Consider the following 27,412-nt stretch of genomic DNA (forward strand, 5'->3'; position numbering starts at 1 on the left):
TTGGTATTTTATTGGGGGTTCATTGTCTTTCATGATGGTACAATTTCAAGTGAAATCATACTTTGGTAGCAACATAATAGTATTTTTATTCTTATCTCCATGCTTGGGGGGCAAGAATATCCTTTCAATTATCCTTTCTTTCTAAGGACTCACTTTACCTTTGTGAAGTAGTGCCTTTATTAAGGATCTCTTATCAATTGTGGAGGTGTATATCCCTATTAAGGATCTCCTTCCTCTTATTTGAATAAGTATCCCTAATGAGGATCTCCTTCCTCTTATTCGAATAAGTATCTCTAATGAGGATCTTATCCTTGCCTTATAATAGCATATCCTTAATTGGATATCTTCCTAGTGTTGAAAGTCTATAATAATTCATCAAATTATTCTTATTGAGTGGTATATTTTATAATGAACCATTCTATATTGTGATATGCATCCCTGCTAAGGATCTTTTCCTTAGTTTAGAAGAGTGTATGTATTTCATAACAATCTCTCTTTGGTTTCCTTGTCTCCATGCTTGGGGACAAGAATAATATTTCAACTCTCTCTCTTCTTCCAAATATTTTCTTTTCCTGTGTTGAGTCATATATATCATAATTTGATATCATTTCTTGCATAGAATTGTCCTTTATATGAATGTATGTGTGTTACTTATTTAGGATCTATTGTTTTTTTGAAATGGTACTGTATCTCTTATGAATAATATCTCCATAGTGAAATTGTGCAATCCTTCACCCAGAATCCACTTTTTCCTAAAGATTGAAGAAGGTGTGTATTCTTAGTCTCCTTCTCCTTCCAAGATGTCATATTTATTAAGGATTTCATCTACACTTTGAGGTAGATATATTTATCCAAATATCTCTTCCTCCTTCTTTTATCATGCATCCCACAAAAGGATCCCTTTACATTTGTTGCAACATATCATTTCTACAATGATCTCTTTCTTGCTTAAAGAAATGAAGCCTATTCAATAGTCTTTCTTTCTATCTTGGAATGTATGAATTATTGATTAGTAGATATCTCCTTGGTATTGAAGGTAGGTGTCCTTGTTTCTATCTACCTTAAGACATCAACATAGGACTATTTTGACATCTTAAGGGGGCACATATATGCAGCCTCCTAGTTGCATTTTCGACTATCAATTATCAATATGGGATTATTGCATACTCATGTTTCATCCCTATTTTATCCATCATGTATGGGATTATTGCATCCTAATGCTTAATACTTATTTTATTTTATCAACATGGGATTATTGCATCCTCATGCTTCATGCTTATTTTATGCATCATTTGTCTTATATCTGGTGTTCATTCTTGAAACTAGACAAATCAAAGTCTTACATGAGACACTTCATGCCCGAAAATAGACAACATTTGCAATAGGATGAGTTGAACTAGAAAAACATGGCTAGATTATTTTGACTCTCCTCCCTAACATGGATCACCTAGCTTGATGCATCTTGCTAGACTATGGAATTCATCTTCCTTCTCTCTCTCCCATGATCCCATAGCAAAACACATTTGGTAGCATTGGATCATGGTTGCTTATGCTTTCAATTGGTGTACGTCCTTTTTATTTCTATAAGTCCACTTGTGCTCTTACAATAACATGCTAGCAATAATATTAGAAGTTGAGACATTTTGATTATCGAGGTCTCTTCAACTAGTTGACTTGGAGCCTTATTTCTTAGTACTAACATTGTTTTCTCTTGATTATATACTTGGAGGTTACTTCTATGGATTAATAGGAACCTATGTTTGCAGGTTTGATCATCACTCAGTATTATCCTATCTCTAGTTTGTATTTCTCTAAGATGATCTATCTATTCATTTTTTCTTTACCAAGGGTATGACCGTAAGATCATACTTTGCTCAAGTGGGGGCTAAATGTAGCATCGTAAATCGTAAACCTCTAATTAAGGTTGTCCAATTCTATGCTTAAGTTAGCACCTGTCTTCTAGTGTGTCCCATTTCATTTATAAGGCTCCTTTAGGTATTTAATTATTAATTTAACTAAATAAAAATTCCTCTCTCAAAAAATTTGTGCATATCATAAAATTGGGCCCTTAACCCTAGGTGTGGCACTTTTTATTTTATTTTAACTAATCCTAATAATGTCCTAATTTCAATATTCAAGGCACATTTTCACATATCTAAACACCTTGTATTGAACCACCAAGTTGGATTTTACTTTGTATTCACGATATCTTGCATCCCTAGAAAATTGAAAAAAAGTCGATCAGACCATAGCGACCACCATTTTGGTCCTGACCATTTTTCCCCAAATTTTGAGAGCTTAATTTGGTGGTATTATAATGTTCAAATCCAACTTTGTGTCAATTTTTATTAATTCTAAGCTAGCCTAAATGTGATTTAATTATGAAAACCCTATACAAGGCATCTCTCTCAATTCATTTTCAACAACTATATAGTTTATGCAAACATTATAATCAATTCAAGAGTATATCTGATTCAAGGAGCAGAAAACAACATCAAGGATTTTTCATATTATGTTTTAATAAATATTTCATGATGGATTTTATGTGATTTATCATGTTATTGCATCAACACATGAAGGACTTATCCTAAGAACATTGCTTCACCTATTGAAGGTATAATCATTTACATTCAAATATTTCAACCTTTCCCTCAAAAGGAAAGCTTTTCCATTTTAGTTCAAGTTCAATTTCTATTTTAATTAGGGTTAATTCCAAACCCGAGGTGTGACCTAAGGAAAACCCCTATCCACAACCCACCTTTCTTTCCTTCTTGTGTGAAGTTTCAGGTATCCAACTTGGAAGATCAAAATAGCTTCAAGACCCAGAGACAAAGCATTTAGCCAAAATTCAATAGAAAGTGCCTAGCACCCTATTCCATTAGGACTAGGGCTCCCAACACCCTAGTCCTCCAGGAACATGGCGCCTAGTGCCCTAGTCCTCCCTAGTTAGCTCTAGATTTGACAGACAGGGTCTAGATCAACTTAGTTTGCAAACTTGCCTATTCTAGCTTAGTTCGGTCACTGGGACTAGAGCATCCAACACCCCAGTCTAGTCAGATCAAGATCTATTTTTAGTATTAGGCGCACATCAAATTTCCATTTCTAGATTAGTACTTGTTGCATCAGTCTTTGTTCTATATCATACTAGTATTGTTGTTGTTCTAGTTAGTTTGATTCATTCTATTAGCTTAGTTTGTCATTCCCTCACATTTGATTTATTCCCTTTCATAGATAAGCAAAGGAATAGAAACCCTAAAATTATTCCTCGACTCTCTTTCACGATAGTTAGTCAAAGACAATCACTCATTTAGGTTCTTTCGTATTCCAATGTATGAATAAAAGTGGAGTTAGATCTTCATACTACCTAAATTTGTTTACATTCATTACAAATACATAGGACACTACAAAGAAAAGGTAATGGGAACTTAACTCATGCCTTATAAACCCCAATCAATTGTATTAATGTTGTAAACATAATCCTTGGAGAAAATAATAGGCACTTATATGTAATTTTTAGAGGGGTATAAGATTAATTCTACTATGTATAGCACATGGTGATATTTACATTTAAAAAAAAATCTTAGATAGAAAATTAGAGGTCATAAATAAATTCCTTAAAATATCATGACTTTTAAAATGGTAAAGTTTGACTTCAAAAATACTTATATAAATATCACAAAAAGTAGTAAAATTGATTAAAATAAATATTACTATGTGTATTTAGAATCTAGAAAATCACTTTGCAAACTATAAAAATTTAAAAATAAATTTTTAATTCCTATAATATTGCAAACAAATGATATCATACAAAAAATGTTATGGCCCAAGAGAAATTTCATTATTAAACATAGAAGGACGTGCATGACCTACATGATAGTACTGCTTGTTAGTATTAGTTGTAGTAAATATTTGTGGAATGTGCTGGATATTACATTATTTGGATTATCTTATTGTTTTAGAATAAATAATAAATAATTATTTATTGTGGGAAGTTACATTCCAATATGTAGTTTGACATAGTTTATAGGAAATTGTTAGTGTGAATAGGGTTGTTTATCCATCTAGTTATTTATTAGCTATTCCTCCACTATAGTTCTATTCACACTTAATTAGTATGCTCTTCTCTTGAATTAGATAAATCAAAACCTATGGAGAAAACACTAATTTCTAGGGGGTTCTTGTGTTTGCATGCTAGTTGTAGGATTTTTAAGCTTCATAGAAATATTCATGGGCTATTAAAAATCAAGGCACTTTGAGGAAAAATAAATTACGTCATTGCATCCAAAAGGCCCAAAAACCCCTATTTCCATATAAATTTTTTCAAAATCAGAGATCAACATTTGTTTGGGTTTTTTTTCAGGTTTGTGTTTCTAGGAATTTTTCACATATTTGCCTTTATATTTTAGCTAGATTTTCATATGGTCAGCTTAATTTCCACACTAGATTTCTATATAGCTACCTCAATTTTTGTGTTGGGTTTCTATATGATCGCCTTCATTTTGTGCCAAATTATTGTAAGACTACTTCAATCTTAGTGCTAGATTTCTATACGACCACCTTGATTTTTGTGTCAAATTTCCATACAACTACATCCATTTTTGTGCCCAATTTCTATATTGATACATTACTTTCTATGTCAAAGTTTTGTATGACCACCTTTATTTCCATCACTTGATTTTTAAATGTGCCTTGATTTTTGTGCCATAGGTTGTTGAATCGCTAATGGTAAATTATTTTTGCCATATCTTTTGCATACAACCTCGGATTGAGATGAATACTTTTTGAAAGTGCATATTTTTTTTTAGTATTGCATAGTAGTGTTTTTTATTTCAATTGGTTTAGTTCCTAAATTTTTAATATCAATATATGCTCATTTTGTGAGAACTTGTAAAGGCATTGAAATCAAGACTACTTAGCTTTGTATAGCTAGTGGCCATTGTAATTTCACTACATATAAAGTGCTAAATCATTCTTATTTTGTGGGGCTTCTTGATTTAGTAATTTAGTGGGGGTCTCTTAGTGTGACTATTTTTGTTTTGCTCATGTTCTCCCTTCCTTTCACAAATGGGTAATTCTATGTTTCTATTGCTAAAACACTATAACTATAGCACATGTAAAAAAATTATATGGAACTTCTTAATGCTTGAACAAAAGATAAGTAAACTCATAGATGCTAAGGATAAAATACTTTGGATGGTTGAACCAACAAAAGCTCTAGGTTGTCTTAGGATTTTAGTGTCCCTTCATGTAATGTTTCAACTTGATGGTTGTAATAATTCACATGATGCATGGGACTAATTAAAAACTTTGTATGGGACAACTAATGAAGTTAGGGGATATCAACTTGATAAACAATTAATGAAACTTGATCCTAAGTCTTTTGACAATATCCAAGAATTTGCAACAAAAGTTAATGATTTGAGAACACAATGTAAAGCATGTGGCATAGAGAAAAAGGACATTAAATTTGTCCTATGTACTCTTAACAAGCTTGGACATGAATATGCGGCTTTTGTTTATAGTTTTCATACACATAGATTGACTACGGGATCTACTTATACTATGCCTTATTTTGCTTCTTTTTTTGGATTGTTGATGCAAGAATAAGGAAAGATTATATCCATGGGTCTCTTAAAGCCATCTTAGTCTTAGGCTTTATTGGCTAGTCAATCAAATGGACAAAAATTGTTAGAGAAATGAGACAAGAAATAGGAGAAGTTCAAGAAGAATCCACAAAAAGTTTAGGCACATGAAAAATGTGCCCCAAAAATACACACCTATTTCTCTTCTCAACAAAGGATATTCTACATTCTCTCCTAAAAGGGAATCATTTAAGAAGGAGAAGCATAATTATCCATTTTTCAAAAAGATAGGATATGAATAACACTATTGTTATAAGAAGGGCATTGATGAATTGAGGCATCTTCTTGAGAAGACTAGAATCAGTTTGCCTTCTAGAATTTCTACTTTAACTTCTTCTTCCAAAAAAGTAGAATTTGACAAAGAAAAGAGTTACACTTTTGGGACAAGTAAGAACAAAGGACAAGATCTTTGTGCTACTACAAGTCATGACTCAGGGAGAGAGATTCTATATTTATGAGCTTCTCATCATATGGCCCATCTTTGCATTCCATTTTCTCATCATTTGAGCCTTGCAACAAACAATCTATTTTGATGGAAAAATCATACATATATGAATGTAATTGGGTAGGGATCTATTGATATTAGTGATTCAACCTTCAATGATGTATTCTATGTACATCACTTGATACATATTCTCCTTTCCATCTATCAAATCACTCATGGTATAACAAGGAAGACTCTAGATTTTGCTCTTGATTTAATATCATCACAGACTTGGAAAGTGGAGTGATCATTTATATTAGGGTGGTGGATCATATATCTTAGGTGTACTCCTTTTCAAACTTTGTTCCTATTGATGAATTTGATTCTTCAGATAATGTTCACACTTCTAATGTGGGTTTAAATACCGAGGAGAAGTTTGGTTACTTGAACTTGGGTATTCTCACATGTGCTCCAATTCTTGAGCCTTTCATTTCATCTCCTCCTATTGAGATCACATCTATTTTTGCTCCTAATTATGTTTGTGTTGCTACATATTTGGCTTCTTGTGATTTAGTGCAGTAGGATATACCTTGTCTCCAGATATAGTTCCTTGTGATGGCTACTTGACAACTATTGCAAGTTTCTTTATAGAGCCCTATCTTGAAGAATTGGGAGACACTATTGATGACATACATCATCTTTATGATGAAGATGACCCTTCTTCAATTGTTGTGAGAGAATACTTTGACCCTCTTTCTTCTTCATTCTAAACATGATCATTCTTTAGAGATTGATGTGGTTGTGGATAATCATGTAAATCATTTGGAGTAGATCTCTTTATCATTAGAGGAGCCACTTGAGTCTTTGGATCTTGTTCTACATTCATCTATGCTAGATCGTGGATTATCTTTTTCAGAAATGTGGCCTAGTACACCTTATTTAGAAGCAACAACTTTTATCATTGACATGGGCACACTTGAGCAACTTTGAAAGACTACATACATCATTAGATTTCTTCCTACATCTTCCTTTCAAGAATGGGAAGAAATAATTCATACACCTTTGGTTTGGTTTCTTCCTAAGGGGAGGAACATTGTTTAATGATCATGGACCATCTTCTACATCCAAGTGTGAGCATCTACCATTGGTGCACTTTCTACATTTTGGTGGGGTGGGGGTACATTGTCTCTCAACTTCTCTCATGGGGGGAATTTTTTCCTCACCTTGGGTTTTGTCCTTCACATTCTTCTTTGAGATTTTTTTGTATTTTCCTCTTCTCTTGGAGGGAGTTTTTTCCCATTGTACTTTCTCCTTCCTTTTCTGTTTGAGAGGATATTTTGTATATGGGTACCTCATCAGGCCTAGTTGTTGGGACCCATCTTTACTTTATTGTCTACATTTCTCTCTAAGTTGCACTTACAGGGAGGTGTTAGTGTGAACAAGGTTCTTTATCCATCTAGTTCTTAATGAGATAGTTATTCACTATATCTCTCTTCACACTTAGTTAAGCTTACTTAGGGACTCTCTCCTGTTATCCCACATTGGTTGTGTTTTTAGTCTCTTGGGTGGTAAGTGCTATATATATTTACCCATCACTCCCATATGAGTTTTCTCATCCATTGTATGCTTTGCATTCTATTGAGTTGATGTAGTTTATTTAGCTCATATTTTATTTCTATTTTGGTTTCCTTCATTCATTTGCATTCTTGGGTGGCCTTTCAGCTAAATCTTATAGAAATTAAATGACTTTTCAAGCCGTTATGTACTATATTGAACATTATCCAAAATAAATCAATATGTTATTATATTTTTTTAATTCTATGTAATGGTTTAAGATAGTTGTTTGTGTATTTTCTACCATTTTTTAATATGGTATTAGAGAAAATAAGATATCTAGTGATCATCTTGTGAAAAGGAAAACTAAAACATTTATTCAGAAAATTTTAAATGAATTCCAACACCTTGGATTATACAACAATGGATGTCTAAAAATCAAGATAACCATTAAAAAAATATTATTTACTTATATTATTCAAACTTAAATTCTTAGGACCATTGGTCTAAGACAAAATAAGGTAATTTAGAGTTTCTTTTCCATCATAGTTTTTTAGAAGGGAACTCCTTATTTTGCGTACAACCATCCAAATGAAATAAAAATGATTCTTCTTTTTTTTGGTTTGGGGTCAAGAAAATGGAAAAATATTGGTGAAGTGATTTAGGTTTGATGCATCTATCCTATACATGAATAAAGGCCTTGAAAATATAATATCAAGTGGCTTATGAATCATACAAAGCGGAAAAGTTTTAGAGATAAAGTTTAATCATGATTGTTAACAAGTTCTATAAGCCTTGATCATTGCAATCCCTCTAGGTTTTTAGACACCATTCACCTATATACTATAGTTTCTTTTCTTTATTAATATATTTTCATTATATTAGCAATCATTCAAGGGTAATGCAACTATGCTATCTAACTGGTTTAGTCTAATATGTATGTTAATAGTGAAGATTAGTTTTGTATTTGTATGAGGCCTTGAATACAAGTCGATTCAACTACATTAGTGATTCTTTACTATAGACATGATATAGTTTGGAGAGAGGAGAGCATAGAGTATAGAAATAAATTAATTATAGGAATATAATATAAACCAAAACAAGGAAGGGTAAAATAATGTGTAAGGGAATGAACTCTAGGTATTTTGTTTTGGTTCATTCTATCTATTGTAATAGCCTAGTTAGTAGATGCTTAAGATAATTATTTCATATAAGACAAGAAACAAAATATATTCGATACTATTTTTTATGCACTATAAGAAGTATATTATTGATGGTAGTTATTGAAAGTCCTGGATAGTATTATTTTTGCATTGCACATAAAGTCTAATAATTTTTAATTTGATTGATAAGGAAAATAAGATGTTATAAGGTTAATTTGGTGATTTTAAGGGTGTATTATCAATTTAACCCAACACCAAATCTCCTTTATATAATATGGTCATACAATACATGGTTTATTTGCATAATATTTATGTTCACCAATCCATCTTTTTTTTCCTAATATATTTTTTTATATTTACATTCTCATGCTTAAGAAAGACAAATAAGATATTAGATGAAGTGATTGTAATAAGGTCCAATCAGAGGTTAGATGAAATAGAGGCATAAGGAAATTTATTATCTTAAGCTAACTTCTTGCTCTATGTTGACTCATTGCATGAGAAGCACTTTTTAGTATATGCGTCCCTGACAAAGAGGGGATTTGGCATCTTGAGATTTGTTGTGAGTGTTTCTTAAAAATGGGTCTCTCACATTCTAAGGTTTCTTGTTAGTGAAATTAATGAATTTATGTTTGGTCGGGGTTCATTTGTATAGTATAGGAGAGATTGTTTTCACAACCCTAGAGGAGAGATTTGAATCTCTAAGAAGCGATTTGGACTATTAGAAGATATTTTTCCTCTCATGTACAAGATTGGGTGATTCAACAGAGTAAAAAGAGATGTGGATTTTAAAAGGAATGTTGATCTCTCATTATGTATGGAGGTTCAAGACTCTTTAAGTATTCTCATGTTGTGTAGATGTTTTTAAGTTATATAGTGGTGAGATCCACTAATGGAGTTAGTTTGGTTTTTCTCGTGTGAGAAAGGGGGATTGGTGAAGGGGCTTCATCAAACTATCCATGAGGGTTAAATTTAACTATTGTAATATTCTACTTTTAATTGGATAAATGTAATAATGGGGGAATGTTGGATATTACATTAATTATATTAGTTTATAGTTTTAGAATAAATTAATAATAGTTAGTTACTGTGGGAAGTTACATTCTTGCAATTACTTTCGGATGGTTGATAGGAAAATAAATGGCTTTATAAAATCATTATGGACTATATTGAAGGCTACCTTGAACAAATTATTATATTATATATTTTTATTTTGTATAATGGTTTCATTTGATTTTTTTTGTTTTTTCTCCCATTTTTAAACATCATTTGTATTCACGCGTGTTGGCTACAATGTTTATATATTATATTGACTAAGAGGAAAAGGAATCAAGTTGAGGTCTTATAACTTGTCATAATTTTTAGATATAGATAGAGGTTAAGCTATGTGTTTTTAGTGGTGCCTCAAAAACTATTGCATTGGATCTATGTGTCTATGCATTAAGAACGACCAGAGTCTAGAAATTATCTCTAGATGCTACATGATAAGATAGAAATATTCTATAGAGAGGCCTATGACATGTATGAAATATTTAAACACTAGAAAATTTATGTATTCATATGTGTAAGCCATACCTTGCGCCTAATATAAATCAATAAAAATTAAATTACATATTTTTAAAATCTATATTAGATAATACTCAACCTAATTCAAATGAAGAATGTTGGGAAAAGAATATTTTAGATGATGCCTACAAACTCTATAGAAATTACATACAGGGGTAGTGTCCATATTTATTGCACAAGTATGTTGAGTAGATATAGAAATTTAATGAATAAAATAGTAAAGAGTTGTAAGATGCCAAATCTACAATAGGTCCACTTGCTTCACTAATTTTCTTAGTGGGAAAATATTATTCCTTTATGTTTATTCATGATTTCTATTCTCCTTCTATTTGCTTACTCTGTCTTCATATTCTCTTATTTATAACCAGTGATATTTCTTACTCTCTTGTGGATATTGCATATTTACCCTTTCTATCACTTTGTAAATACCATCTCAATCTAGTTCCTCTTTGATAAATTATTTCTTCATTAATCATTCTCATCTTTAAAACCTCAAGATTTGTTTTATTCCTCAATGTTTGTTAGTATATTCTTTCTTTGTATATGGGTATTGTTTCCCCCTTCTTAACCACTTAAGATGTAATAAATTTTCTAGCATTCCTTACTTTCTAATTTCATCTTTAGATAAGTGTGTTGCAAAAAGGGCTAATCAAAACTTAGATGAGGGTTTGACTAATATATTATTCAATTATTGTTTACAAAATATGCCTTCTCTCAACCCCACACTACCCCATTACCCTTCTCAAGGCCATGATAAAAATCCCCATCAAGCGTAAAATTTATTTCATTGATGAAGCCCTATCATCTTCCCATGCCACTTTCATATGCAATGCTCTCCAGTGCACTCTTAAGAGGTAACAATTTACCTTGGATTGTGACACTCCGCCATCAGTGAGCAACATATTCCTTAAATTGAAACTAGTTAAAATTAAAAATATCACTAATACTTCTGGTATCTTTGGTCTTAAGAATTCTAGTGGAAAGGGTAAAGTTGTGAATAGGTCCCCTAAAAATAGCCTTCCTACGTCCTTGTCCCCTTCCATCGATATATTTTATAGTGAGCTCACCAAGGAGGATAGAACCAATTTGTTGAATGAACGAAGGTTAGAAAGGTTGGCCAAAATCATGGCCATAGCTAAGTATTTTGTTGCTATGATGAAATTGGTGAATAGTGTGAAGATTCCATATTAAATGGAAATGCTACAAATAGAAGTGAGGAAAGTAATAAGGAGCCCATTAACCTAGTGCCAAATGACTCTTTTTCTCAGTCTCACTTGGGTGAGAATCAATTCAAAGATGCATTAAAATGTCTAAATATTCTCAAGGATTAAAAATATGAAGAAGAGGACCATACAACCTATGGAGGTACTAGTTAACCCTAGGATTGGTATTTGCCGATCACGAAGCTAGAGGATATGAGTCCTAGAGTTGACCATTTGGAAACCTCTCGAAGTTTCTTAGGGTGTGAAAAAAATAGAGAATCGATCATGTTTCAAGAGTGGATTTTAAAGTATGGTTAGAATTAATTAGAACCTAATGTAGAGGGCTATTATGGAGGTAGTTATAGTTGGCAGAAAGATAGAGAAAGATAAAAGAAAAGAACTATAGTGAACATGAAAGAGGAGCAAGCTAGAGGAAAAAAAACTAATGCCTCTTCAACCTAGGAAATCAAGCTAGAGCAGATGTTCGTTGGATGGGGATATATTTCCTAGTGCCCCTTTTGTTTACTCTTAGTGCTATTTTTGGCTAGTAGTTTTTTTTGTGGTTGTTGTCTCTTCACTTTTTTCATGGATGGGAATTGTATATGGTGAAAGTGGAAACAACAATAATGAAAGGATAAATTAATTCAACCACAAAACCCTAGCCTAACAAGAACAAAGATCCACCATAAAATATGAAGATTACCTAAGACAATGCAAATCAAATGAAATCACAAAGATTATACCATCACATGTCCAATAGGGTTTGGATCTCCATTCTTCTTATCTCCATTGATCTTGCTTGATATATTTGCTCTCAGATTTTATGTGTGCACAAGAGCTCAACAAAGAACTGAAATGTGGTTGCAAGTAGGCTTGATCGCATATGAAAGTTCGAAAGCGTAGAGTAGTCAGTTCGTAGTCTATCTTATAGAGGGTAGTCTATAAGATCGACTACGAGGGAACACATCCTCATTGTCATCCACACACCTAAGAGATCAGAGTGCAGAGAGAGAAAAGAGTAGTCAGCAACGATGGCTTTGGTTCCCAGATTCGATCTTGTTCGCCGATTTCAGAGGCCAACAGATGCAGGAGAGCCGCTAAGTACCACAAAACCTCCATTTATTTTGTTGCATTAATTGTTGTCATAAATGCATGCTAAGTAGCGCAATAAATGTACTTTAGGTATGTCAAGAAAGGGCAAAAAATGCTAAGGCATGTCTGTGCTGGTGCCAGGCGCGTCTAGCTAGAATAAGTGCGTTTGTGTCTTCAATGCATGTTTATGTCTTAAACGTGCATTTGTGGCTTCTAGGCCAAATCGACAGTTCTGTGATGAACATACGTTGTCAATTGGATAATCTGTTAAGATGATACACTCAAGCAAGTGCTCTAGGGAAGACCAGGATAGTAGATAGGGCTAGGATTGACAATTCTGTGATAGAACATACGTTGCCAATTAGGAAAATACTCAAGAGGATACATTCAAGAAGAGGCCCTAGAATAAGATAGATCGAGGCACTTTGTGATGAACAGGGAGTACCAAGAAATAGTACTTTATGATGAACAGAGAGTACTAAAAAGAGCAACACTTTGTGATGAATAGGGAGTGCAAATATGAGCAGCATTTTGTGATGAACAGGGAGTGCAAATATGAGAAGCACTTTGTGATGAATAGGGAGTGCAAAAAAAATGAGCAGCACTTTGTGATGAACAAGGAGTGCAAACACGTAGTACTTTGTGATGAACAAGGAGCACCACTTGGATAAATAGCAACACTTTGTGATGAACAGTGAGTGTCACTAGGATAAAAGAAACACTTTGTGTTGAATAGTGAGTGTCACTAGAATAGAGTGCCATATGATAGATATAAGCACTAGGATAAAAAGCAGCATTTTGTGATGAACAGGGAATGCCATGATGATTGACACAGTTGATTTGCTTGACTATCGGAGGACCTACCTATGCTGGAGTCACAGGAGAGATTCCCTTCGACTCAAATTTTACAAGCAGAGCTGACACTTGGGGATAGAGTAGCAGTTCAGGCTATGGGCCTGTGACATATTTTGTATGTGCCTGAGTTTCGGGCGAACATGGGGTTGTTGACTGCGCTGGCTGAGAAATGGTACTCAGAGACTTGTAGTTTTCATTTGTCGATGGGTGAGATGATAGTCACCTTAGAGGATGTATACAAGATACTGAGGATACCGATCGATGGGGAACTTGTTCCTTATGATCGAGATGGAGACAGGGATGCACTGAGACGAGTGTTTCAGGATCCAAGACTGGAGATGAGGGCTGGACATGTGGCGTGGGACACCATGACACAGATAGGATTGACACTACTAACGGTTTTGGTAGGAGTGATTAGTGGATTCCTTTGTTCGGATAGGGCGACACGAGGGTTGGCTATTGAATGGGAGAGGACAGGAGGAGGATGAGATATTATCCTTGAGGGATATCTGCTAGGGATAGGCAGATGAGATCCAAGATTTGGATAGGGAGACAGCTAGGCTCAGGAGACAACTGAGGGATACTGAGTGGGAGAGGGATCAAGCTATTTAGTGCTATATAGAGGCTGAGACAACACTAAGGGCAAGGAGGCAGGTAGTAGAAGACACAGGGGCCAAATACGCCTATGTTTTGTGGGTAGGGGAGGAGATAGCCTACTGGTGAGACCTATACTATGTAATGGTGACACCAGATCAGGATAGGAGCTTCCAGAGACCATCATGGATGATGATGACCTCTGGAGGGAGAGACAGGAGATAGGCATCTAGCGGTACAGTCATGGGTCTTCCACCACCACCAGATAGAGTGGACAGGAGAGATGATCCTAGGGCAGGTCCTTCCAGGGCTCAGACTTCGTCAAGGCTAGCCGACTCCAAGGGAGGGAGTTCATCATAGCCTTAGAGGACTCCCTATGTATTAGTTTTGTACCATTTTGTATGATGACGTAGACACCTTTGGGTGATTGTAGCCATATGTATTTTTACATCATTGTATCATGACACTCATGATTTTGATAGATTTATCTGAGATGATTCATCCTTAGGGCAGCTATATGCATGTGTATCTATGTGATGCTTCTATATGTTTTATGATGCATGTTTCTATATGGTGCTTATGATATGGATGCAAATATGTACATGATGGAAGGCAATATTTTTTGTTCTTTTATGTTTTTAATGTTAAGAAAATGTGAATGTAAGAAATGTAGATGAATATGATAATGCAAATAACTATTTACATGATGAAAATGTAAAATGTGTTAACATGTGTTGTGTGTAGGATGTGATGTAAATGTGATATTTATATGTATGAAATACTAATTTGTTCGACCCAGAAAGTCATTGTACCTGTTTGTATGAAGATCAGACAGTCGCAAACAAGGAATGCCCCAGTTCACACTAGACTCACAGTGTCCTCATATCCTTGGACAAGTCATAGCATTACTAAGAGACAATCCATAAACAACAAAGAAAATAGGTGACGATACCCCATCCTTGCCTTTCTAGTCAAAGACATCCTGGAGATTGAATCTCTAGTTAGAGAAATCCCGGAAAAGCTAAAAGACATGTCACCAAAAAATAAAATCAAAAGAAAATCAAGACTTGACACCAACATCCACTGTAGTCCTCAACTTTAGTGTCTCTTGTCACTTTCATAAGTCTATTTGATTGTGGTCACAATGTTTACTTTCACAAAAGGATAGATAGCATTGAACCATAATGTTGTTTGAGTCTGCTGAAAGATTTGATTTGTTGAAGTCGAATGTTGTTGTTGTGTCTCATCTAAAACTGACTGAATCCATGCAATTGATACTTTATTACGGAGAAGACAAAACTTTATTGTGGATTGTGATGCAAATGTTGCTTTATTGTGGATTGTGCACGGATAGACTGAAGAAAATTGGAAGAGACTATACTCCTCGAAACATGTGATGTTCTCAGTTTCACACTCCTCATTAGACATAGGATTTTCCGTAGCCACAGATAGGAGCTGATTTATTATGGATGGAAAGGAGTGAATAGGAATATTTGTTATGAATGGCTAACCAATCTTAGGAAGATCAATAACAAGCCATGATGGGAATGTGTAAGTTTATTATGGATGAATAGGATGTGAGTGTGTGCAAAGTGAAAGGATGAGATGGAATCCTAAAGGAACGAGGAGAAATGTCTCTACACATGGCGCCGGTGACCCGGTTTTCACCATGGTATTTTCCCAGGGCGCCACCGAAGTGGTTTACACCATTGGACGAAAATGTTTTTCTTTACTTTTTCCAAGTTTTCAATTTTTTGTGTCACAAAGCCCCTGTTCACCAGGTTTTCACCAAGTAACAATTTTTTTTTGTTATGATATTTTTGTCTTTTTGAATTTTTTTGATCTTTTTGTAGTTTTTTTTTTTTTTTTTTTTTGTATTTTTGAATTAGGATATGCTGAAGAGTTATGTGTAAAACTTGTGAAGCTGCATGTTGTTGATTGGATCCTCCAAAGGTTTTCCATCTGGAGTTGAGAGCTGATATGCACCAGATCCATAGACTGCTATAATGATGTAAGGAACAAGACAATTTGATTCAAATTTTTCCTTCTTCTGTCTGTCTTGCTGATTTTTTGGATTTTCTTTGAGAACTAAGTCACCCATATCAAATGTGCGAGGCTTAACCTTATGATTGTAACTGCAACATTCCTTGACTGAATGATGTGTAGCTCGAGTAACTGTCTTTCTTGATAAAGGAACTGAGATAGAATTACTAATGTGTGGACTACATAGGCCCATATGCATGTCACCTAAAGAAGTTTGGGCATCCCTGAAAACAAAGTCCCTCGAGGAAGCTCTATTAAAGGTCCATGATGTATTGCCAAAAGGGGATGGATGTGTGCAACAAGTAGATGAGTTATGAATGCTTGTGATTATGAAGAGAAGTGATGGAGACTTAGGATAGCATGATGGAGACATAGGATCAACAAGTATGCTTTTTGACTTGAAACTTTAGAACTTTTGCCCCCAGTTATTTTGATATTAGGGGAGATCATCTCTTGTTCTTTTTGCTTCATAGGAGTTTTATTATTGACTTTGATTTTTGCAGAGTCCAATATATTTTGATTTTGATTTGGACTAAATGACTTTTCTTTAGTTTTGAATTTTAGATTTTTCTTTTCAAAGCTTGATTTTTGATCCCCAATTAGTAAGGGCTTTTGTAATTCTTGTTGATCCAAGTCTAGGATAGGACTGGAAATGGAATATGTGGATGAAATAGTAAGGCTATGGGATTTATCAAGAGGGTTGGTGATACTCTCAATAGATTCTTCACTGGAGCCACTCTTAGGACTATTGATATCAAGAGTTGCTTGCACCAGTAGAGGAGATTTGCATTCAGACTTAGTAGCCACAACACTAAGTGGTTCACACCCAATTCCTTGGCATTGCAAATTGTTAGTAGATTGTTCTTGTCAAGTAAATATCTTAGGAGATAGTGGGAGTTGATCGACATGAAAGATATACTCACCACATCCCAGCTCTTTAACCTTGAATTTTTCTTTGAGCTCTTCTTGTTTGGATGTCAAAGGTTTCAAGGATTCTGGATCCACATATGTTGATGATGGAATTGCTTCTCTATTGACTGGGATTGTTATTTCTGATTGAGGTCTTATATGAATGGGTTTGGATTAGCTTTGATAGTCACTTCAACTCCATTGTGAGGAAACTTAATGCATTGGTGGTATGTTGAGGGAATAGCTCTCATTTCATGAATCCATGGGTGTCCCAAGAGTATGTTGTATGTGAGATTGAGGTCTAGGACTTGACAAAGCACATCCTTTGTAATTAGTCCTACTCCGAGAGGTAAGGTGATTGTGCCCTTGGATGAACACTCTTCATCATCATATGCCTTAATGGTGATTTTGTTTGTAGCATTCACAACTTTTTCAGAATATCCCAATTTCTTAAGAGTATTCAATGTACATATATTGAGACTAGCTCCTCCATCTAACAAGACTCATTTTATTCAATGTTTATCTATGAAGGCTTCAATGTGCAAAGGTGCATAATGTGGTTGGCTCACGGAGGTGTCAGTAGCTTCTATGAATGTAAGGGAGTGTGGAATGGAAAGGTATCCCACCATGGCTTGAAACTGGTCCATGTTCAGATATGTGGGGATAGTAGTGTCTCTCAAAGTTTTGTCAAGAATGGCTTTATGTTTGGGGGATATTCATAAAAGCTCAAGGATGGAGATAAGCACGGGTGTTTTCCCTAACTGTTCTACAAGGTCATACTCAGGTTTGGTTGATGAGGAAGTGATGTTTTTAGTTGGAGAACCTTGCAAGGTAACCTTACCTCGACGAGTTGTAACATTACATTTAGAGGTAGGTTCAGAAGAAGATCCAATGCCTTTTAGGACAACTTTAGGTATTTGGGTAGAATTTTCAGGCATTTTATCCTTTATGATAATGGTAGAGACATAATTGTCCATTGAAATATGATTGGTAGTTGAATCATAGTTATAGGATGCTATGGTATAGTTGGTCTACTCATCGGTGGCTTTAGCTTTTCCCTTGTCATGTTTTGGGAATGGTTCTTTAAACATTTCATGTTCTTGATTGGATGAGTGTCCTTCAATCTCATTGTCACCTCTATCAATGACATCTTGTATGATGTTCTTCAGTCAATGACAGTTTCCTATTTTATGTCCCTTGCTTTTATGAAATTCACAATATTCATCATCATTCCACCAATTTGGTTTGACCTTTGGCTCATATGGAGGAAAATCTAGAATTGTTATTATTTTGTTTGCCACTACCTTCTTGAAAGCTAACTCAAGTGGTTCTCCCAATGGGCTGTACTTCCTTCATGATTTGGAAGTTGTTTGAGTATTCACTTGATTGTTTGTAGAGCTTGATCTTGAAAAAATGATTTTGGGTCGTACTGTATTGGCATCAACAACACCATCATTGATTGTGTTCTTATTTTTATTCCAAAATCTTGGCTTGTCTTTTCCTTTAAAGTCCTCTTTGTTTTCTTTGAATATTTTGATGATGCCTTGCTCAATTAGGACCTTCTCTATTGCTAAGCATTTTTCAATGACGTCCTTGAAGGTGGACAAACAAGCTTTTCTTAGGTCATAACCAATATGTTTGTTAACATTCTGGCTGAACATCTCTACCATTTGTTTTTGTGGAATTTCACAAGAGCATCTGCTAGCTAGATTCCTCCATCTTTGTAAAAATGATGAAAAAGACTCTCCATCCCTTTGTTTGGTGTTGCACATGGTAGTGACTAATATATCTGTTTCTATGTTGTATGAGAAATATTGGATAAATGCCTCTGCTAGATCACCCCAAGACTTAATTCTAGGTTGGAGTTGGGAGAACCATTCCATAGCTTGATCACCTAAGCTTTGTGGGAATAATCTCATCAAATATGTCTCTTCTACTACTACCTCAATGCAAGCTGTGAAAAACTATCTTATGTGTGCCTTAGGATCCCCTTTTCCTCTATACTTATCAAACTTAGGTCTCACAAAGTGTGTAGGAAATGGAGGCATTGGAATGCTTTTGTCAAATGGATAGGGACATATGTCTCTCATTGTGTAAGTTGGTTTCGATGTATTTATGTCCTCCATTTTCTTTTGTAAGTCCTTAATTTGTTGTTCCAAATTGTTCTTAGGTGGAGACCGACTTCTTGGACCATATCCCATGCGTGAACCACTGGGTGGAGGAGGAGCATGTTGCATATATGGATGATATTGATCATACACATGTTCATATGGAGGAGGTCTATAGTGACGTTGCGTATATGCACCACTTGGTATAAAGTCATGATGAGGAATGTAATATCTGTTTTGTCCATGTATACCATACTCTATAGGCATGTCATGAGTTTGTTCTAGTGTGTTTCCCCAAATTTGACACGAGGTTTCCTTGTGTCCAAATTTTGAACATGCCTTTGGATATCCAATTGCTTTGGTGGTTGGTCCTTAACATTGGATGTGATTGACTATTATTTTCTACATAAGACTTCCATAATGGTCTGTGAAGGTGAGTATCATATGCTTGACCATGTGTGTATGGGACCTCAAGTTTTTGAAACAAAGATGATGGTGACTCAGACACCATATGTGGTCCTCTATTGCCTCCACTATTATGCCTCCTTTGATCCATGTTGAGGTGAGGTTGTTGCAAAGGTCTATGTTCCATTATTTGAGACATATCAAAATCACGAGGATCTTGGCTCCACTTTGTGCCATCACTTGTAAGAAATATTGTCTATCTCTCCTCATTATTTCCTCAACCAATCTATTGAAACAGGGATCCATAATGGAGTCTTCCACTTCTGTTGAATGTACGGAAAAGTTGTCCATATTGTCATTGTGTGCATCATTGTTTTTTGTAGTGTCCATGTTCTCAACATTTGGAATGTTTCTATAGGCATCCATGTCAGGTAATGTGGTATGTATGATTAGAATTGAAAAAGACATCATTGTCATACTCATAGGCACTCATATTTGTAGACTCTTGAGCCTCTTTAGCTTCTCTCCTAGATTTTTGGGAACGAGTTTCAACCATGAACTAGATCTTGACCAGAGTATGGAAGACCAAGAGTTGGATGGAATGTAAATGAATCTGAGGTTTATTTGCAATGTCCAAAGTGTAAGACCAAGTATGTATGTAGTAGAGTAGGTGTGGCTTCCAAAGAGATGATAGTTTCTCTTGATGAGGTAAGTTGACCTTGACTCTAAGTAAGACCAAATGAGACCCAAAGGTAATATACCTTAATGAGGGACCACTTAGCAAAATATTGTTGTATGTAGTGTGTTGACAAAGTAAGATGAGGACAAGCAAGTCACCTTTTGACTCAATTTTAAACAAATGTGAATGTAATGCAAGGTGTAAAGAAATGATGGACTTTGTGAGACCCAAATCTAGGTTGAATGCTAGATGAAAACCTAGAGAGATAACCTAGGAAGCTCAATAAGTCTGAAACTAACTATTCTTATTTGTTGGACTATAAAGTTTTTCAATTTGTGAAGTTGTTTGTTGTGACCAAATCTGAATTTTTTGACTGTTTCTCATGACAAGATGACACAATGTTGATGATGACTCAATGTTTGCAAGTGTTTCGATTCAAAATGACTCAAAAGAAAGTGTGTTGTTTGATGTAAAAATGTTTTGCATACACTTGAAGACACAAAAGACACAACGTTTTGATGTTTCATCTTGAATGTTTGATTGTTCAAAATAAGACAAGCACAATTCTTATGGTTGGCCAAAACAATAGTTGTTGATCCCACATGGGGTTTCGCTCGAGGCTACGCTATTCAGAGCGGATACTTAAATGCTTGACCCCACTGGTTCCACCCTCAACACTCACTTCTCGGGGCAGCCAAGCATCAATGCCCACAGAAACTCCCCATGGTGAACTTTGTATCTCTACTAAAAACTGTATGTATGTGGGCCACTCCAAAGGTTTGACCTCCTGCCCCAACAACTAGAAGGATTTTGGCTTCTAAAACAAAAAGGTGCTAGTAAGGGCATCTGCTCGTGTGGCCATACATGTGGTACTTTTAGCTCCATAAATACAGAAGGCTCCCAGCCGGTAGGGGTTATGCCCTACAACTGATCAAATTAATTTGATCAAACGGGTTTATGGGGAGACATAGTGTCAGTATGAACTAATCAGCACATGTTATCCATAGTTTTCACCATGGATACAATTATTTATAGTGGTTCAGAAGAGGATGGCTTTTCCTCACTACCACTTGTGTCATTCTCTCCGAATTAGTAGTCCTAATTACCACAAAGGGAGACAGGCCCTCTAAAGATTAAACAAAAAGAGCCTATTGCTCAAGACACAAAAGACAGTGATTCAATTTTAGTGTACCAATTGAAGTGTTTGCTAGTTTATGAAAATAAAGCACACAATAAAGATAAAAAAACCCTTGCCAAGATCCTGCAACAAAGATTTGTTAGTAGTTTGGATTGTTTCAAATGATCGCCCTTGCCTACAAGCACACAAGTTAGGTAAATTTTAGATCCAAAAGACTTTGTGAAAAACAGGCCTTCAACAATGCGTTTCTTTGACCAATTCAAAGATCTGATTCATCATAAAAAAAGACCACCTATAAAATTTCAAGAAATTTCAAAAAATGTAAGAAAATCCAAAAAAATTGCTAATTTGCTCCAAGAATTATTTTTTACTAGACACTTCTGATGGCCTTCCAAACCTGCATAAACAAATTCCTGAAAAATTTCCTAGCAGTTTATGACATATAAGAAAAATAATGCAAAACCCTAATTTTCAAAGATCCGATTTTCGAGGAATTATTTTGCATCATTTAAAATAGCAAAGAATAGAGTCTATGTATAAATCAGAGTTATTTCCAAAAATATAAGAAAATCCAAAAAAATTCGCTAATTTGCTCTTAAAATTTTTTTTTCATGAAAATGCATAAAAAATTCATAGAAATTTCAAATTTGCTCCAAAAAACCTGATTTTTGTACTGCTAACCTCTGATAATGTTGTTGACGTACAAAAAAATTTGATGGAAAAATGCAAAGCCGTTTGTGAGACTGATCAAAATAATGAAAAACCCTAATTTTTAAAGATCCAATTTTTGAGGAAATATTTTGCATCAAAATTAAAATCATAAAGAACAAAGCCTATGTATAAATCAGAGAGCTTTCCAAAAATATAAGAAAATTTGAAACATTTGCTAATTTGCTCTCAAAATTAATTTTTTATGAAACATCATAAAAAATTCATTGAAAATGCAAATGAGCTCCACAAAATCTAAATTTTGGATTGAGAGCTCTTAATACTGTCTTCAACCTATAGACAAAATTTGGTACAAAAATTCTCAGCCGTTTGTGAGATCAGATCAAATCTCTCCAAGATCTTGATTTTGTGTCCAAAACCCTAGCTGCACAAGGTCATTCTCCAAATTGTTTTACAAAACAGAAATATATGGTTAGGAAAACTTGCAAAAAACATAGATCTAATAAAAATCCATGTCCCACAGGGTGTGCTAAAATGTTTATGGTGAAAGTGGAAACAACAATAATAAAAGGCTAAATGAATTCAACCACAAAACCCTAGCCGAACAACAACAACGACCCACCATAACATATGAAGATTACCTAAGACAATGCAAATCAAATGAAATTACAAAGATTATACCATCACATGTCCAATAGGGTTTGGATCTCAATTCTTCCTATCTCCATTGATCTAGCTTGAGATATTTGCTCTCAGATTTTATGTGTGCACAAGAGCTCAACAAAGAACAGAAATGTGGTTGCAAGTAGGCTTGATCGCATATGAAAGTTTGAAAGAGTAGAGTAGTCAGGTAGTCAACTGATCAGGGTTGATAAAGAAGAAAGTGTCTCCTTATATAGAAGACACTATAAGAAATGGAGGGATAAGATTAAGAGGTGTAAAAGATAAATGGTCAGCTATGATTAGAGGGTAGGTAGAGAAAATAAGAAAATAATGAGAGGGTGGGTAGTGTATGAATTAAGAGATGAATGACATGTGTCATGGGTAGAAAAAGTTAATGATTTAATTAAATAAATAAAGATTTATTTAATTAATAGAAGAAGTGGGATCAATTAAATAAATAAGATATTTATTTAATTTAGGAAAAGGATAATTTAAATAAATAAATGTATTTATTTAAATGAGAAATAAGGCTAGAAGAGGATAAATGAATTAATTAAATAAATAAAGATTTATTTAATTAATAGAAGAATTAGGCTTAAAATAATTAAATAAATAAAGATATTTATTTAATTAGACAAGACAATTTTAGGTGTCTAAAGGAATATATTTCAAGTAGTGCCCCTTCTGTTTACTCTTAGTGCTATTTTTTGGCTAGTACTTTTTTTGTGGTTGTTGTCTCTTCACATTTTTAGTATGTTGTCTTAAGTTCTATTTCTAAACGCTTCATTTTTTTGTTGTTGGTGGGCTTTCTCTCCAAGCCCTTATTTTTCATTACTGGTGGTTTTTGATATGGATGTATAATGTGTTGGAGCCCTTCCCCACTTAATATAATCTAAAATACATCCTAGACAACTTATTCCCTCACTATCTCTCTCTTCTTTATATGGTGTGCTTTCTTCACCCTCTAACCCTATCCCTCTTCCATTTCTTTAAAATCATATCGATCACTTTATTTTCTCATAACAAAAAAAAAAATTCCTCTCTTCTGTTATATAACCTTATATTATAGACATGTTAAGAATATTATAATAGTAATAATGATTTTAGAGAATATTTAGAGTGATTCACATTGCATGTTGAACATAAAAGTGCAAATCAAATATAATTGATTGGATTATTTTTGCATACTTAAATAAAAGGAATCATTTTAGTATTTGTCAATCTCACTCTTGCATTTGACTAGGTGCCCCTATTTAACAAGTTCAAATTAATTATTATTTCTTCATACGATCTATTATGGAAAACTTACCTCAATCCTTTAGTTTCAACGGTGATTTTTTAATCAATGTTTTGTCTATTCTCTTATAACAATTACTAAAAATATTTAGCTTAGTCCAAAGACCTTTCAAATATGAAAGGATATTTAAGAACATTTATCTCTTTGTAGACACATAGGTATTGTGATGACTTTTTTATTTTCAACATTACTTCTATAAAATTGATATTTTGTATCTTTTATGTCATTGCATTAAATTGATAGTTATTTGAATACCTTATTTTCTATATTATAAAATGAACAATAAAGAAAATTAATAGATTATGTTCTAATATTTTTTAAATTATATGGTGAATTATGAACAAAACCTTGTTTATAAATATGAAAGATTTAGTATTCATTAATATAATTAAACATGGAAGGATAATTTATACAATATACGTGCTCCATTATGCATCATGATAGTTTGTTTCAAATTAGTTCCATAGCATTGCCTTTCTACCAGTTAACTAAAAGTGCACAAAATTAGATTGTTGATGTGGGGCTTTCTTCTCAAAGATGATTTGATTCCCTTAACACGACCAAGGAACATCACCATTATAATTATGAGTTTTTCTTTGGTGCTCCACTTCCCAGAGAAACTATAAGACACCTCTTTCCAATGGTCTTTTGACATTTTGTTAAATAGGACACAACTATAGCCTAAAGAAATTCCAACATTTCCATATGCATTGTAAACACCAAACAAACATATATATTAAAATGTCAAATTACATAAAGGTGGTGGCATTATAAATCAAACTAAACATGTAAAAAAGGGTTAAAATAATGCTTTTTGATCGGTGAATTACATTTATACCTGACAACTTCAAAGATGATAGCCAAAACATTGAAGTTAAGTGGAACTTGAGAAAAGTTGTGCCTTTCTGTGATGCAAATGAACATAACTGCTATAAAAAGATAGCATGAATCATGCAAAAATAGCTTTTCAAATTGCATTCTAATATCTATTTCTCCTCATTCTTACTTGACTCCTCCTTTGACAACCATTTTTTATTCATGATATCTTCTCCCACCTTATAAAGTGGATATCACCATTACAATATATCAAAATGAAAGAAAGTGTATTTCAAATATACCTAAAATTCATCACAAAGCGACAAAAAAGGGGCCTAAGATACTAGAAATGTCAATGGTTGAATCGCAATTACGTAAGTAGTGAAAAGTTAGGAGCTTGATACCAATAGAACAGGGTCAGCTAAATAGCAAGTAGAAGAGAACAAAACATACATGAAGACGATGTAGACAATGAGTAGAGCAGGATTGAGAAGCCGAGGATTGACAATGTTTTCTCCAGCGTGCCTAATAGCCACAGATTGAAACACTCCACCGATCACCTTCTCACCCGCCGTGAGCCAATCCATAGCTAACGTATTCCAATGCAACGCAAATAACATAACCACCTCAATTGTCAGAAATCCCCCTGCGCTCAGAACGAGCCACATATTTTATCCTTTGGAGAAGAAGTGATCTTCATATAGTTTTTTCCTTCCTCCCACTCTTGAAAATCGGCGCAGTGTGTGTAGGGTGGCTGTGAAGCAGGGACCAAACGTGGTATTCCCCATGAGTATCTGAAACACCAATATCATAAGCAAAACACTGTGCTTTCTCAAGGGCATCATATTATCGTTCAATGGAGTGAACCCACAGTTAGCAAACGATGATACCACTATAAACATTGCAAACATAGACTTACTTACGCCTCTATTGTTGAGTATCCTATCTCCACTTTTCGATACACAAAAATAGATATAAACGAGCGTAATACCAGCTAGCTGTACAAAGAGAAAATATCCTAGACATAAATAGCCAAGAAAACTAAGAGCTTCATATTCTAAATCACCATCCACGACGTTCTCAGCGTCACTTGTAACATTACGTTCTGCTGCCTTTTCTCTCGAATCCTTTATCTCACGCTGCTCTAAATCATCACCAATGATATCCTTGGAACCAACTATAGCCTTGTTAGGGCTTACTATTGATTCTCTTCTAATCTGATTCTTTGCATGGAGATAATGATCAAAGTGTTTTATAGATTTACCATGATCACTTGTGATTTGGTATTGATGCAAACCAATCATTTGAGTACTATTCATTGAGTGATGATGCAGGTTTGAGTGATGAAGCTTGAGCCTGAGCCTAAGCCTTGCAAGGAGGAGAGAGCAGGAGGACGTGAAGACATCTGCCCCTAGAAGCATGAGTATGATCATCACTGCGAGGTGGAAGTATGAGAGATCTTCCATGGCAACAAATCCCAAACTGCTTACAGTTGCAGCTGACACACTAGTGTAAAATGCATCAAGCACATTCAAGTATCTTTTGCCTTTAGTAGGTGAAAGTCTCAAAGGAATCAAACCCACTAAAGAAATGGCAACAAAATAGATAAAGTGGATCCAGTAGGGATCAGATAGAATTGGAGCCAGCATTTCAACAACATTTTTCAGATATTTAATAGAAAGAAAGCGCTTTGGCCTTGTGCCTCGTTTCTCTTGTGAAATGTCTTGCATCTTTTCTCGATAGAGCATATTCAGTTGATGAGAAATCAATAGCATGCTCACAACTGCGGGAACCAGGATTTTCTTATAAGATATTGATATAGTGGAATGAATATTATACAATCCTCAGTAGAGTCCAGTTATAGCTTTAGCCACTGGGACGAAAGAGGTGGCTGTTCACATCATTTGGATATACAATTTTATTATCATTCCAATATCATTGGATCACAAAAAGCATAGCGATACGTTTCAGTATAAGGTGAGTAACGACGAAAATCATGAGCAGGTATAAAGTTAGTCGCATTAGTGTAGCTTTGGCATTTTTTATCTATTGTGAGATTACAGCACTCCTTAGTCTCAGAGGATAGTAACCACCACAGGCAATGTGGAATAATATTATATGATCATAGTACAAATTTAATATATTCCCTGTTACAATCAGGGCGGTCTATCAAAGTTTAGAGCTTATCCTGCACTTGGAAAAAAAAAATCATATTGATATGTGATCGATATCCACCATTATGATTCAATCATAAATTTGGTGGCAATAAAATATTTTATTAATATAGATATAATAAATATATTTATTTAAAATATTTAAAAGATTATTGCAGAGTTTATGGATTTGATTGTGTTAGCGAGTTTTTTACCATCAACGTTTTGGATCACACTCTCTCACATCCTAATCATGGATCATAGAGTGTGATCCAAAACGTTGATGGTAAAAAACTCGCTAACACAATCGAATCTAGAAACTCTCAATAATTTACTATGGATTGTAGAAATTTGATATCTTTAATTTAAAAGATATCAATTTGAACTTATTATATGTATGCATGTGGATACATAAGTTTATTTTTAAACATTTGTTTGTA

The 27,412-nt window shown here is 34.3% G+C and overlaps 1 protein-coding gene across 1 annotated transcript; it reads right to left on the minus strand.

The window, feature by feature from the left end:
- Positions 1-4,267: 4,267 nt before the first annotated feature.
- On the minus strand, positions 4,268-26,549 carry LOC131043641 (cation transporter HKT1;3-like). The gene is made up of 7 exons (XM_057976874.1): positions 25,589-26,549; positions 25,224-25,465; positions 25,010-25,058; positions 24,842-24,929; positions 24,560-24,713; positions 17,078-17,095; positions 4,268-4,300 (listed from the first exon to the last, which is right to left on the minus strand). Exons 1-7 carry the CDS (start codon positions 26,547-26,549, stop codon positions 4,268-4,270), a joined length of 1,545 nt encoding a protein of 514 aa, XP_057832857.1.
- Between the last annotated feature and the right edge of the window lie 863 nt (positions 26,550-27,412).

This window comes from Cryptomeria japonica, chromosome 6 (genome assembly GCF_030272615.1).
Source record: "Cryptomeria japonica chromosome 6, Sugi_1.0, whole genome shotgun sequence".
Taxonomy (NCBI): domain Eukaryota; kingdom Viridiplantae; phylum Streptophyta; class Pinopsida; order Cupressales; family Cupressaceae; genus Cryptomeria; species Cryptomeria japonica.

What these genes read in the sequence shown, in the direction of transcription:
- LOC131043641 (XM_057976874.1), bottom strand. Translation starts at nt 26,549, where the DNA reads ATGCAAGACATTTCACAAGAGAAACGAGGCACAAGGCCAAAGCGCTTT. An exon ending in GTTGTCAAAGGAGGAGTCAA is followed by an intron (nt 24,930 to 25,009) that starts GTAAGAATGAGG and finishes TTTTTATAGCAG; the next exon opens with TTATGTTCATTTGCATCACA. An exon ending in ATCATCTTTGAAGTTGTCAG is followed by an intron (nt 24,714 to 24,841) that starts GTATAAATGTAA and finishes TGGTGTTTACAA; the next exon opens with TGCATATGGAAATGTTGGAA.